A 15,835-nucleotide genomic window follows, 5' to 3' on the forward strand; every position below is an offset into this window, starting at 1 on the left:
AATTGAAGATAATAGAAAATACCATATTTCTCCAGCGGTACCTTCTTATTTATATTGTGAATGCATGCTCAAGTTGTGTAATTGTGTTATTTCCAAAAGGTCCCTGAAGGCAGCATTAATTTGTTAACTCACTTTAAGATCTTTGGGTATTACTGTTAGAATTGGCCACTAAACAGTCTGGCATGAATCAGGACAACTCTACTTCTGCTAGCTGCTGTATACAGTCTGTGTGTGTATGTATACACACTCAGCAGCATTCATCTCTTCCTGCTATGCACAGAATCGGTCCGGGTCTAAAGTGGAAGTCAGTGTGTGCACCATTAAACCAATCACCTGCAGCAAAACGCACAGTGTCATTAGAACTGGCCTTATGTAACACTGGATTAACCCACATATGCCTGGAAAAGCCAGTTATTATGGGCTGCGGCACATGGCATCCAGCTCAGTCGAGGGGAAAACATCTTTAATGTACTGACAGTGCCGGTCAGTACTTCATTCAAACAGTCAGAGGCAGACAGGGAGAGAGGATGATGACACTAATGTATGGTGCAGATATTTGCTTTGTTAAAAATGTTTGATTTAGTTGCTGAGTATTATTGTTGTCCACACCCCATCAGTACACACACTGGAAGATGCAGTGGGACAGAAGGTGTGGTTTGTCTGTTCGTGGGTTCACATGCAGTCAGTTCTGCAGGATCACGTGAGGAACACTAGCCCAAAAAGACTTCTTGCAGTTCACAATCATTGCAAAAGTCCTGCATGTGTGGGGAATGATGATGTTCCAGTGCCCGGTAGTCAGGATGTGGTTAGCTGAGCTTAGCATTAAAACTGGTCTTTGTACTAAGCTAGGCTAATCACTTCCTTGATAGTAAAACGAATCTTTCTGTCTGACTCTCTGACAGAAAACATATAAAATATTTCTGTATATCATGTATGTTTGTCCACACTTGCTTCTGCACATTGAAACCTGTCGATCAAAGCATTTTAGCTGTGTGATTGGTGCATATGCTCCCAAATATGACGATAAAGAGCTGCTAAACCAGGGAAAGGACCAGGGATCGTGAAGGAGGAGCTGCTTTAAAGAGCCGCTTTTACTGCAGCAGACTGATCTCTGAGCTGTTGTTTGTCTGTCTAGCCCGTTTACTAGAAAGAACAACATGCCTCGAACAGTGTCATCAGTCTGTTTCACAGCAGGTCATAAATCTGAAATGGAGGTCAGGAGAAATCTCAGGCTCTGTGATACAGTTCTACGGAAACACACACACAGACAGGGGGAGCTGTGATGTTGTGCACACATGACAGCTGCTGTTTGTGTGCGTCTGTGTCATGAACCACTGGTGGATATATTTAGAGACCAGAGGTTTGTGTGTGTGTGTGTGTGTGCACGTGGGAAAATAAACATTTCAAGGCCAAACCACAAGTCATACTGACATGAGGTCTGGGGAATTTTCACCTATATCATTTCCTGTTTCTGCTGTGCTGGTTTCCAGCAGTATCATTCTGATTAGCTGTGTCAATCATCATCAAACTATGTCAGCCCTTTGTATGAAGTCTTAATGCTGAATGTTTATTTACTGTATCTGTTCTGACAAGTTACAATGATACAGTTTGTACTTGACTAATGTATAAGATTACATTTATGAAGAGAAAGCATGACTCCATGTGGTGTTGTTTGGACTTGATTAGACTACTGATATACTGCACATGCTGGTGAGTGAGTGGTGTGTGTGTGTGTGTGTGTGTGTGTGTGTGTGTGTTTTATTGAGGGGCTGTCCTTGGAAAGCTAAAAGCAAACAACTGCGAGAAACAAAGGCGTGCTGATTACAGATCTTCAGGGTCATAAGTGTCTGTGTGTGTGTGAGTGTGTATGTGTGTGTTAAGCATGCAGGCAGATAGCAGAAAGGCCTGAGCGGCTGATCCTCTTCCCGGAATGGCCACAAACACCACAGAGCAGGTGTGATCTCACTTCACGATGTGAGAAAACACGGTGACGCTTTATCTGAAGGTGTGTGCATAAGACCGACATGACGCTGTCGTAACCATGACATGACACATGTTCCCATGAACATGGAGGAGGACAAATGCAGCCGAGTTAAGCTATATAATAATTATTCAGCTTTCTCTGTGAATGTTTGTGGCTGTTGTCAAGTGTCAACTGGTCAATTGTGTCATTTTTAATTCAAAGCTGACATTGAGGTGTCTTTGTTATGACAACCTGACAATGACCAAGACAACATGACCTGCTATAAACATGCCAAAGAAGGCCTAATTATCAAACTTAAGCAAATTATTTAGCTTCATGTGTTAAAATGATAGAAAACTGCCATATGTGGTCGGGTTTGACATTAGCCTCTATGATACCATTGTAATTGTGCCATGAATAGTTTGCTTGACCTCAACCACAGTGGTACAATTTGGACCTGTCATTAAGATGTAATCAAATGTAATAAGGACAGTTTGACGACAGGGAAGTGATAAGTAAGTAAACTATTTATACAGAACTTTTCATACAGCAGTGACAATAATTTATCAGAAGCTCTGAGTAATCTTGGTGCAGAGTATTGGGCTATACGTTCAGAATATAAGAGAGTGCCATGTCATGGAGAGCTTTGAATGTTATCAGGTGGGTCTTGAACTGAATGCTAAAGCGTACAGGAAGCCAATGGAAGTGGACCATAATTGAAGTAATATGCTCTGAAACAACTGAAGTCCAGCAATTACAGACTCACTTCTACTCCCTGCTAGATGTCGAAGACACTGTATGGACTAACAGTACAACTTCGTCTGGGCCAATGACCAACATTTGTCCGTATTCAGCAGTAAAAATTCAGTGACATGCAATCTTTAATAGCAATAAGGCAACAGTGTTGTGTATCTAGATTTTAAGATTGTCAGATTTACATGATACACAAGGTGGCTGGTGGGTGGGTGTCATCTGATAACAACGGTAGGCAAGACTCTGAAAGTGCCAAATAATATGACCAATGGAGAACTGAACAAGATGGGACCAAGGATTGAATCCTGAGGAACCCCACATGACATATGAGATTGTGATGAGACAAAATCACTGTTTATCATCCTGAAGTTTGTAAGATATGAGGAAAACTGTCTGACAGCAGTTCCATCTACGATGACCCAGAGCTTTAGTCTATCCAGCAAGATGGTTCGATCCACAGTGTCAAGGGCTGCAGACAAGTCTAACAGTGCTATTCAGCACCAGAAATACTACTCGGTTAAACATATCATTTTATTGTACACATTTAAATCACAGGATAATGTGCAATGTTCATAATGCACAACAAGGTTTCTGTTATCCCATAATTATCGTTTTTTACTGGAAAAATTAGTTGAAGTCTGACATATTTACATGCTTTTTTCCCCTCTGCGTCTCTTAAATTGTGCTCAATTTTGACTGTTTTATTACTTTTAGAGTAGTTGACTCGCCAAAGAAATTAGTAATTAGCAACATCTCCATTTGGTACTATTGTCAAACTCGCCTCCATCAGTCTCGGTGGCTGTGTTCAGATGTAAATTCATGTCCCTCTCCAGCTGTGTTCACTGGGAGCTAGAAGAATGCTATTTGATTCCACATGTTCATGTAGTTCCTGTGAAAAAGGGGTGTGGAGGTCCAGAAGTCTCTTCCTAGCCATCTCTTTTTACAGGCAACATGGAAACATGTGGAATCAGATACCACTCTGCAAGCTCCCAGTGAACATGGCCAGAGGAGGTACCAGCAGAGACAGTTCACAGATCAGACAGCGCACTTTAAAGTCTTATTTTGCATCTTTGTAATGTGGACGTTGCCACTGACCCGCCTCTTTAAGAGGCTTGTGGCAGGTCCTGGGTCTATTCCCTCCAATGGTAGAAGTGACCATGAGTACAGATTAGAGCGATTCTTTTGCCTCGTAGTCAACAAAGTAAATCATGACCCATTTTTCACAAGCCATCTTCTGAACATTCAGACAGTAAAATTTAATTTTTCAGACAGATAAGTCAAGAGGAAGTTAACTTTGACCTGTCTCTGTTTCAGTAACACATTCTCGCAAGATTTGGAGTGAGCACATGAAGGTAGCAGATAAAAGCAAGCAGCAAAACAAGGTGCAATTGTATCCAGTGTTGTACTGTTTAGACGTGGACAAGCAATTGTCGGGTAATAATGTTATGGAGCATGTTTGGAAGCAGATGCGCACCGCCTGCCAGATCAGCTTAGGGTTCAGCATTTAGAGATAACGGAACATATTACTGTCTGACAGCGTGCCGATGGTGTGTGTTTGCACCATACACAAACAAATTTTAAATTGGTGATTGTGCAGAGAAAGACACGCACATCTAATAAACTGTAATTGTCAAACTTTACATTTAGTTATTTCATATCTGTTTAGAGTCAAACTTGTGTAACTATAAACTGTACATTATATTCATGTAAAAAATGTCTGATATGTTTAATGTAGACATTACTGTTATGTTTTAAATTCTGTATTTAATTCTGTGCATAAATGTCTTGCTTACGTCTGGGATTAATATTTATTAGTGTTAAGTATCAATGCCGATATTTCCATCTAAAAAATATGTACGTGCATCTTTCTATATAGATAATTTAAAAAATACCAGATTTTTAATATGTTTAATATTTTAAAATATTTGGATTTATTTTAATTCTTTCTATAATTCTGTGCCAGGCATGATATACTGCTGCAGTCTGGGACATGGGCTGCGTACAACCAACAAATGGAATTCAGTTAACAAAGCAAACGTGCTACAAAATCATGACAATCAGCAGTTTGCCCCGTCTTGGCGGAGGAAACCTCAGCTGTGTCTAGAGCATTCAAATCTCACACCAACTGTCTCCTAATACAATACACTAATTAAGAGTCTCTCGTTGAACCAGTTTTCCCTTCCTACCTTGAATGTGACACTCAATTAAATATTCAATACAGTATCTGATTCAATAAACTCTCCATAGGATAAGAATTATTTCGGCTATGAACACACACACGACTCATGTAGAGAGGCTGAGGGTGAGTGGGTTTCTAGTTTTGACTTTTTTAAGGATGTGAGCTCGAGTCTGAGCTGACTCAGATTAACGGGGTAAATACCGTTACTTTCATAAGCATTTCAGCAAGTGATGTAATCAAGTCCAATAAATTTGTTGTGATCTTCCTATTTTTTCCCATATTTTCATGTTATTCGTGTTTCAGCACTTGTCCTGCCAGGTGTGTCAAACTCAAACACTATTAAAGTCGTATTAAAGAATCACATCTGAGGGCCGAACAGGGCCTTCGTTTATTGAACATTTCTGACTCAAAGTGGACAGTCCTTTGATCACAACTCAGATAGAAAAAGCAGACCTTTGTGTTGACTTCCCCGTGATATGAAACCATCTGCACAGGAAGGAAAGTCACCCTCCAACCTGCTCAGCCTGCATATACGCACAGACAAATAAAAGCCTCTCATGAAAATGATGTTTGCCTAGAGAAGTGACACCTTTAACCCCCCCCCTTCTTAAAATAGGAACCAGCTATAAGGTAACATGAGTAAGGAAATGATTTGGGTCTTGAATGTTAAAGGTGACAAAATGTCAAGTTATAAATAAGAAATTCCAGAAATATTTCTATTGAAAAAATCAGATTAAATAATAAAAAATATGAATTCTCATGCACACCCCTGCAAATGAAGTGTCACAGAAAGACAAACATTCACACAGGTTAACCAGTTAACTTGAACTGTTAACTTGCTGGCTGACACACTGAAAAAACAGGTGCAGCCTAAATTTGGCACACTGTGTTTTTCACAAGCTACAACCAAATACTGGAAGTTGTCATTATTAAGTTGATGTATTATTATTATTATTATTATTGAGATGATGTGAATGAAAGTTTAACTGGGAGAATGTGACTGCGATCAGAGAGAGATGTGTCACTGGAGTTGTGGGAACAACACAAACACAGAGATGTTTGCGGGTGTACAGTGGTGTTACATAGTGATGCTTCTTTTACCTCCAAATAATCTTTGTCAGGTTACAGACAGCGGCCAACTTTCATTGTGACGGGTCATCAAATACGCCACAGAATTAATGTTACAACAGCTGATATGACCTGGCCAATAGATTAAAATTCTGTCTCTGGGGACCAAGAATGACTGACCCATATATCTCAAGCTGTTGGGATAACGGTCACCCTCGCCACTAGTGGGGCAAAAAGACTTTTCCAGGACATAAAGTGATAAAAAAAAAGTTCTATGGAGAAAAGAAGTAACTTGTATTTTGAAGAAGACTGACTAGTGCTCTCCATACTGTAGGGAACCAATCACACTATGATCATCATATGACCAATAGACAGGAAGAGAGAGGGATCTGTGCCTGATGAACAGGAAGTCATCTTCGTCAAAGAGGAACTCAACTGCCCGCCCAAAACATTCAGCTGAAAAGGAAATGTAGAGGAAAGTGTGCATGTACCAGTTGTGTATTTCTGTTCAGAGCACAGAGCACTGGGTCATATTGCATTCAAACACAGACATGACGTTTCTATGCAGAGGGGCAGGTCATCCACGCTGAGAAGGAAACGTGGGACGAGGTGATTCCTAGTGAATGATCTTAATCCCCACAGGTCTCATCAGATTCAAACCACAGCCAGTGATTAGCCTTGTGACGTGCTTGCCTTCACCAACACGTGTACACAGGCATGAAGCTGCAACATGAGCAGCTTTGTTCACTTTCGCAGTAGTACCCCCCTGTAAACACGCATGTGTAAAATCAATGGAGTTCCCCTTTAAAACCCAAGCTGCAGGGTGAATAAGACTCTGGTGTGTTTACTGAGATTACAGATACAGCTCAACCAATATATCTGCGAGGACAATATTATCACCAGATTAGTTAATCATAGATGTATCTGTGTCAGTGTATATGTTGATCAATAACTTCTAAGAATTCTTCAGCACATGGATGGCAAATCTTAGCTGGTGTGGATTATTCAGTCTGAAATCAGATTCACGCTGGCAGTTTTCTGTTTGTTCCAGAGGGTTTATTCTTCACAGGGAAGCGGTGGAACTGGTCGCTGGGAGCAGTTAACATAATGTTTTTCATATCTAAGAAATTATCTCATTATCTTGTTTCTGTAAGTCAACTTACAACAACCAGAACAACTGTATTGGCCCACGTTTGGTGCCATTTTGGTGCCATTTTTCTGGCTCTGGCTGCTGGTTTCCCTGTTTGTAATCCCACCTACAAAGCCCTGGTTGGCTCAGTTGTTTTTCCAACTGAGGAGACAGCCGTCAGCACAACGCCGGAACTATTTGAAATGCTGAATGCAGAAAATTTGGGTCCCGTCCAGACTTTCCGTGTTTGGAAGTTTTTTGGAAGCCCCCCCCCGTCTCCTGCTGCCCTCGCCTGTACATTGTCCTCTCTTTGCCTAATCTCTTCTTTCTTCTCATCTGCTCCCCCCTCTGGTCTCATGTGCCCGTCCATCTCCATGTTTAATCCATGTCCCCTTTCTGTCTATCAAGGTAAACCAAAACTTAAATGAATTACCAGGTCTCACATCGCGAGGGTGGATAAACTCCTGCTGCCTGTCATATCATGTGCATGCCAACTAGCCATAACATACATTTCATTATTTAATAAATTCAACAACATAATCGTGCTATTTTCAGCACTTTGTTGATCTTGATTACTCATTTTAAGTGTTATTGTTTGATTTCAGTGACTGTGTGTGTGTGTGTGTGTGTGTGTGTGTGTGTGTGTGTGTGTGTGTTTAAGTGGCTTTCGAAAATGGCTGATTTGGTAACACCTGCAGTTAGCAGTTAGTACCTGCTGACAGCAAATGCGGGTCAGACCACAGAAGTCTGGGGGCAACAAAACAAAGAATTGGCATTTTAATAAGGAAGTCAGGCAATAATTGGTGTTTTTCCACAATTCTGTTAGCAACCGTGACCTGATTTTACGCAGCACACGCCATGAGTCGGCGAACAGCAGGGCACAGTGAAACTAAAAATTAGCTACCTTGCTGAGAAGTTGGTTTGCAGCCTGTCACCTGCAGCTCTTTGTCTAACAGCTCACTTCTTGTTCCACTACTCTCTGCAATATTTCAAACTGATCCGCTGACGCAAAATGGCAGTTGTCTTGAGTCACTGACAAACGCGTTGCATTTCCTGTGACTACTTCATAATGAAAGTCAACTTAAATTAAATGCTTTTAATGTGAAGCTGCAGCAATCTACAAGAAACTCTTGAACTCTCTAGTCTAACTTAAATATTTCAGCCAAACTGTATTTTGTAGTAACTAACAAATACAAATGCTAAATTTGAAGTACAGTTCAGGAACCGTGCAAATGGCTGAAATTTTCACAACACTTCCCTCCACATATTTCACAATACAAGCCTTGACAAGGAATGACTGGATTGTGTCTACAAAGCATACAGGAAGTACTGAGATGGTATTAACGGCAAAATGCCATAACAAAAATGTAATGGAGCAAACATAGCAGATAAGAAGAGGAGGTTTCATTTGATAATATTAGCAAATATACTTAGTAAACAAAGGACATAAGGGGAAAAAAAACCCTGTCCCTGATACTGTATAAGCTTACTTCCAATAAATGATTCTGTAGCTGAGGTAAATAAAGGCCCTGGCCACTATTTGAGAATTTACATCAATATAGTTGTTGCACACCCACAGCCAAACTGCACCTATGCAATGTTCATTATTTACTATTTATCTGCATTGATATGCAAATATCTGTTTATAGAGATTAGCTGAAATGTTGTTGACGTGTTTCAAGTCGCTAATCTAACTGTAAACAATGACTGATGGATGGAAGAGGGAGTCTTAGCCTGAATATATGTTATCTGTCACCCAGATATCCTCTGGCTCCCAACCCCAAAACATTGGAAGTTTTTCGAAGAGGCTGAACTGTCATCATACGATAGCCGATCGGATCCGAGATTGAGCTAATTTAGCTTCCTAAATGACCTAAGTGACTGGATTTTGGGATACTTGGCTAACCATCAAAAATGTTTAGGTAATGCTTTTATACTGAAAAACAAATATCGACTGAACTCTCAATGTTAACATGAGTGTTGGGTTCAGACACATGTTAGAAAAAGCAGAGGCAAACCAAGGGGCCTTATATTATTATCATCTCACATGTCTGGCTGGGGAATCCATTCTGCAGGTCTGGGACATCTGATTGTGATGTGACATGTGACTTAATAATGTGCCATACGACCTGATTGTATCATACTGGCTGTAATTTCAATGTGGGGATTTTTTAAATGACCTTTACAAATCTGTCACACCAGCACATATTTTAGGCTGGGTCTCAAGATGAAAAGGCAGAGGGGTTTAGTAGAGAGCACAACAACATCAACAACAAACAAATAAAAGAACACTTAGCAGAGTGATGGAATTTCCCCCCTGTCACATTAACCACAGTTGTGGTGTCATTAAATACATGGCAGTATAACAGATCATTGATAAATGAAAGAAGAAGCTGCCCCCAGGCAACCACACTGTTAGTCTACAGTTTTGGAAATATTTCAGAAAGATTACACAAGATTTCACAGGGAAGCAGACTGCAAACAGAGGATCAAGTTACATAACCAGAAAGCTGTGATTGTCTAGTTTCATGAGAAAGTTAGTCATTTTTTGAATGCAACGGTGATGATGATCTCTAGGATAATTATATGGCTGGAGGGTCTCATCATTAGCACATAATCCTGCATAAATTCTTTATTGTGACATTTTCGTGTACTGTTTTTATTTGATCAGTGTAACAGCACTGGTTTTGTTTTGCACGCCCACACAATACAGTCATATATTGTGTATAATTCTACTGAGTTGTTTTATTTGCTGACTGATTGTTCTGCAGCTACATGGCTTTCTCATGTGCTGACCAGGCCTGCATATCCTTGCCTTCTTTATATTATATATGTAAAGGAAAAGCAATGGTCTGTCCTACCGTTATATGTCACTCTGGGTTTGGTTAAGCACAAGACCAGGTGAAGATCCATCTCATCTGAAGACACAAACTTGGAGCACACAGGGCACTTGAAGCCTAGAAGAAAGGGAGGAAAACACACACACATTGATGAATTCATTTTCCCCTTCTCCCTGCAGCCTCATTTGTTGTGGTGTTGTTGCACCGCATTTCCAGTGATCACTTGTCAGTTTGTGCAGTACTGCATTTAGAAAACATGGCAGTATTAACTGCAGTAGCTACTGATTCCAACGAGCCAGTTCTTTTCTTTTCACAATGTACAAAAAACAAACAAATAAAAAATCTTTTTTACTATTGTGTTGTATCAAACTGTTATAATCGGAAAAAAATGCTTAAAATGCTCTATTATATTATAGCCTATTTTTGATGCTATTTATGGTTGCCATTTTTCAGAAATAATATTAATTCTATTACCATTATGTGAATTTCTCTCAATGTAGTAGTTTTCATTGTTAGTGGCAGGGTCCAGCAGAGATTTAAATTGTATCTAAAATAATTAATGAAAGTGATGTGTGCGCGGAGGAAAACCAAAAGAGTAATCTGTGAGAAACTAAAGCATATAGAGCTGAGAACAGTTAGGTGACATCCTCTATGGGTTTGTTTGGAAGTGACTTCTCCCACATTACATTAACAAATTGATCCATGGTTAATATAAACATATAAAAAAATTATAGTGGTGCCTTAAGAATTCCAACTTTCTATAAGTTTTCACAAGCTTGGCACTTATTTTCTGATTTGTTGACCTATTTGTAATAGGTAACAATAATTTAAAGCCACCTGAAGTATTATAGCAAAATATATCAGAAATAATAAGCGACAAAATGTGTTTCATGCAAAAAACAACAACAACAGGGTGGAGCTATGAACAGGAATGACAACAGCGATCACACACAGTTACACAGATGGAGCTTTCTGGCTATAAGTTCATTCCATATTACTTTATATCAATCACTGATATATGTGTATATACTGTATGTAGATTTATTCATATGACAGTTCACTGACAATTATCTAAATGATGACTGACACATTATCCTCTGAAAATGTTCCCAGTTACAGCACTGGGTGTGATTTACTTCTATCACAATTTTATCGTCAGAATCTCAGACATGAATCCTGCAGTTTCCCCTGACATCACTGTGCCCTTTGTCACACACGACCTTCATAGCAACCCACGTCCATCATCCAGCAGCTGTCAGCATACAGTTCTGCAGCACTGACAGGTGACACACAGCAGACACAGGAGTGTAAATGTGTGTACGTTCTACAATAGTAAAATCTGTCCACATGCCGCAATACTGACGGGATAAATAGATTAGTGCAGCCAGAAGCAGGCTGTCCACTGCTTGTCTGACCTATTTAAGTGAATCACAACACACACACACACACAGACACAACACACACATGCACCTACAGGATGCCAACTCTCAAGATCTCCTGGCCATCTGCTGACAATTAGGAATGTATAGTCTAGGTGCATTTATTTTAGAGACGGATAAGGAGGAATTTCAGCTCTGCACAACTCCAAAAATCATTCTGAACAACGCTAAAAGCGAAGCTCAGCATGGCCTGTGCTGCCGTGATGACTCATCCAGTAAACTGTATGGGATGCTCTCCAGGAAATTAAATTGCTGTGTGTGTCAGTCGGTCATGCTTGCTCTTGGTAGCATTACAACTCTGGCCTCTTAAAAGTATATTTCTCCAAATTTCTCACATGGGCTGGAATATGACAAAAGTGGTATTTAGAACCTTGGAACAACTTGTATGTTTCAGCTTCCTCTTATTTTTATTGCCCTGAAGCAAACTCTGCTGCTGTGGCGGGATTCATAACTACAGATTTACTGAAAACAAATAGTGAATTAAGTATCATGATCTGAAACATCTGCTGCCTTGAGGAACAAATGCAGAAAGCTGTAAATTCCCAAAATACTGAAGAAAGGTGGAAATGTTTGAATGATGAGGCAATAGGAAAATCATTACAAAGTTTTCTCTCTCTTCATGCAGGCAGATGTTTGAAGATTGGGGAAGTTAAAAATCATCAGCATAGCCTGAGGATAAAAGATGCGGATGGAGAAAAAGATCTTTCACTCGCTTGAGGAGAAAAGTGCATCTTTTCTTAGTGTTTTTAGTTTCAGTTAGAAGAGGAAGAACAATAGAGGAAGAGCAGCTATGACACTGTGTTAGTGTTTCAAATCATTTTGAATCGGCTGAAAACGAGGTTGAATGCCTTTAGTTCAGAAAACAGATTTTGGAGTCACTGGATTTCCACTGAACTGCAATGACACGCAGCACATCTCATGTCACACTGGACAGTTTTGTTATACACTGCATGATCATTGTCTCTATAGACCCTGACAGCTAGGCTGGTGGGAGCTTGGTTAGGGTTAGAAAGACAGCAACACAGCCATCCAGGTTAAGAGTTTAACACACATTTGCACAAGTCATGAAGTCCATGAAAGCAAGAGGAGCTGCACGCGACGTCTCATTGTCTGTCAAATCTGCTTTTGAAGGACATAGACGGGGACGTGATTGGGTCAAAGGATGCTTGCAGTTGGCACGGGTGAAGAAGCAGTTTTTTAAATTTGGAGAGGCTGATAAATCTCGAGGTTTGCTGGTGTGCAAGCAAGATTGAGAAGACAGGTGCAGGAGCCATGCAATGGGCCTTTGGGGGTTTGGCACTGTGCTAACCATGCCCATCCCACTGCTACAGAAACAAACACTGGGCCTTCAATAGATTCTCATCACTCGTGAAAACTCTCAAGTGACCGTATGCCCACCCCTGGTAAAAGCCTCCTGGAGGCCAGGATGCAAATGAGAATCTACTTGGGCCAAAAAACCACGCCGGGGTCCGAACCAGATTTATGAGACATCTGAGGCAAAACAAGCTCTCATGTCAGTGGAGTGACTGTGGTGAGGTGATGAGAGGTGGAACTGTTATCCCTCTGGCTCCCTCAAGCATTAGAAAACCTGGAAGACCAGGAATGACCTGGCACAAAACAAGCTTGACAAGATGATCTTAAGTATAGTTGAGGCCCAACCTCTTGCCAAGGATAGGGATCAATGGGAGGGAGCTCACAGTGGCCTTACTTGCCACAGGGGACAAAGAGCATTAAGAGGGAAAGTCAGGCCAAAAACAAAAAAAAAAACAGTGAGTATGTTAATGAATGGCATTGGGTCAGTCTAACAAGTTGCAAAAATCTGAACAAAGTTTTGCACCTCATGCCAAGCCTCATTGCAAAACATTTTATAGTGCAATCATTTGTGGTGCTCCATAGTGACTGACTGCACTAATAACGAGGTTATCCCTTCATTACCGAAAGCAAGTAAAAACATTTGGGAAGATGTGTATGGTTTCCACATAACCTGAATGAGCAATCCAACATAGAATACATAAATGGTCCTAGAGTTGACTTTGTGACAAAAGCTGCAAACTTCATCAAACATCCATTTTAAGTAACGTGCGGAGATGCAACTGCTCAATAAATGTCAGTTTCAGCTTCTAAGTGCACTGGCCCTGGGTCAGTCAGTGTGGTTTGTAGACTGTCATCAGCATCTCGTCAGTGGAGTTGGAAATGTTGTATGCCACAGACGAATAACTGAAGAGACCACAAAGTGAGTTTTTGTGCTAAGTTTGGTGAGTGTTATATTCTGTAAAGCATGGCCACTGACACCCAACACTGCTGGCAAAAAGTCAAAGCTGGGCACATTTTGAAAAGGAGAAGTGATTTCCTGTTTCAACATGTTTGTACGTGACAGTGCAGCCTGCTGAGGATTCTGTCTTCTACCGGGGAAGTTACAAAATATGACACTGACGAGAAGATCATACCCTAGTTAAGGACACTTATTCTGTCTCTCTCCTTACAGTCCACAAGTGTGGCTGTTAGAAGAGCGAACAGCCAATTCCATCTCCCCGAAGACTGAAAGAACGCCGACTGAACAACCGAAAGAATAAGATCCTGGATAATGATGAATGAGATGAGCTTTCGCCACGAGGCAGCTGGGTCTCTCATACTGCTGGTACTATTTCAGCGGCTGATGGTGCAGAAATTGTACTGTAAGAGGTAAATTATCTGCATCATGCTTGCTGTCTTAAAAGCTAATGAGGCAGAAATAAGACCACACTGTTCACCGCTCTATGAGGCTGTAATTTAGCACAGCTGTGAGTTGAGCTGCACACATCAGCATGCTAACACGCTCACATGCAAGGAAGCTGACATTCAGCAGGAAGTATGTTTGCATCTGAGATGAGTGTGTCAGCATGCTAACATTCACAAATTAGCATTAAACACACAGCAGAGCTGAGGCTGATGGGAAAGTATTGAGCAAACACAAATGATGACTTGATGACGGCACCTGATGAACGGTCACGGGATCAGAGCTTTTACATTTCATCCTGAGCGGGTCCAAACGCAACACCAATCTCTGCAATAACCGTCGAGCTAGCTAAATAAAAAGTGGTCTGGGGGTGCCTGGGAATCCCTAGCTGGAGGGAGGAGGAGCTCAGATGTACTGTATGGATGGGCTGTTGTAGAGATATATCATTGTGATGCAGGTTCAGTCCCATTGGACAATATGAGGAGGCAGCTTATTTCTCAGCTACCTTCTTTATTTGATGTTATTTTTCTGGTTCGGACTAACGCTGTCCTGACGGGGGTTTGTCGTGCCTTCATTCATAGAAGTGTTATTTTCCATTATGTGTATGAAATGACAGCCAAGAACAGGTTAAAGCAAACATATCTGCTGCAATTCCTTTTACTTCAGGAAACTCCACCATAAATTGACAGTCCCTGGAGTGCTCCTGAAATCAATTCTTTTCTCCTCATCCATTATATTCTGTGCTGAAAAAGGACCAGTGTGACACAAGCAGTTACAGTTCTGCTGAGAGAACTGCGAGCCAGCCAACAGCCACTTGGCCACAGTTTAAAGACTTCACACGTGGATAATCAGGATTCTTCAGAGTTTTGACTGAATAAGCACCACATCGCCGATCCCTATCTTATCTGCTGTTTAGAGAGCATCCCAGGGTACAGTGTTCATTATCCACTGTCCTTAACTCAGCTCTCCTCCAGCCCCTGAATCAGCACATCCTGGACACTGTGCTATTAAATGGGATTTATGAATCATCACTTTATTGATCAGTTCACTGATCATTGACAAGCCTGGCTGCAACCGACCCCTGCAGCTCCGTGTAACACACGCAAACACCTATAAGCGTATGCACGAACACAGGCTCTTAGAAACACTTTAATTCTCACTTTAGTTTTTACAGAGGCAGGCAAATTCTCAAGTTGGAAATTGCCAAGATAAGGAGTAGGTAGGTCTTTCAGAGGGCACACATCAATCAGGACTGACTAAATTACCTCCCCTCTTTCCCGTTCTGCACGGCTCTTCTCTGCCATGTGTTGTTGACAGTTTGTGAAATGAGCACTACAGAGGAAACTCGGTTCTCTGTAGCACAAAGCAGGACAAAAATTCAACTATATGAATATTTGTAGGCTGTTTAAATTCATGATGTTTTATTCTTTGCACCACCAGTTAAAATAAAAGATTATGAAAGCTTTTCCTATACTAGCGCCTGTGGTCTGTATAGATGATTTAAAATGCTATGGATCCTCATGCTTAGGCCAGTGAGAGGTAGACACATACGGGGGGGAGTAGGAGACCACTGAGGGTCATCCCATTGATAGCTGAGCTGAGAAACAGTTGGCCTGTATAATTCATATTACTGGCACCTGCACTCCAAGGGACATGGAGAGGGTAAAAAAAGGAAGGAGAGTGAAAATAGAATAGGAGGGAGGGGGGCTGAATAAATGTGCTTTCAGTTGCTGGGAAATGGGTTTAAG

General features: G+C 41.0%; 1 protein-coding gene across 1 annotated transcript in view; it reads right to left on the reverse strand.

Moving 5' to 3' along the window:
- The window catches only part of znrf2b (zinc and ring finger 2b), a 36,882-nt gene that overhangs the window by 6,612 nt on the left and 14,435 nt on the right, over positions 1-15,835 (reverse strand). The window contains exon 2 of the mRNA XM_041941689.1: positions 9,954-10,049. Within this exon, the coding sequence (XP_041797623.1) occupies positions 9,954-10,049 (96 nt within the window). The remainder of the gene's footprint in view (positions 1-9,953; positions 10,050-15,835) is intronic.

This window comes from Chelmon rostratus, chromosome 8, assembly GCF_017976325.1.
Source record: "Chelmon rostratus isolate fCheRos1 chromosome 8, fCheRos1.pri, whole genome shotgun sequence".
Lineage (NCBI taxonomy): Eukaryota > Metazoa > Chordata > Actinopteri > Chaetodontiformes > Chaetodontidae > Chelmon > Chelmon rostratus.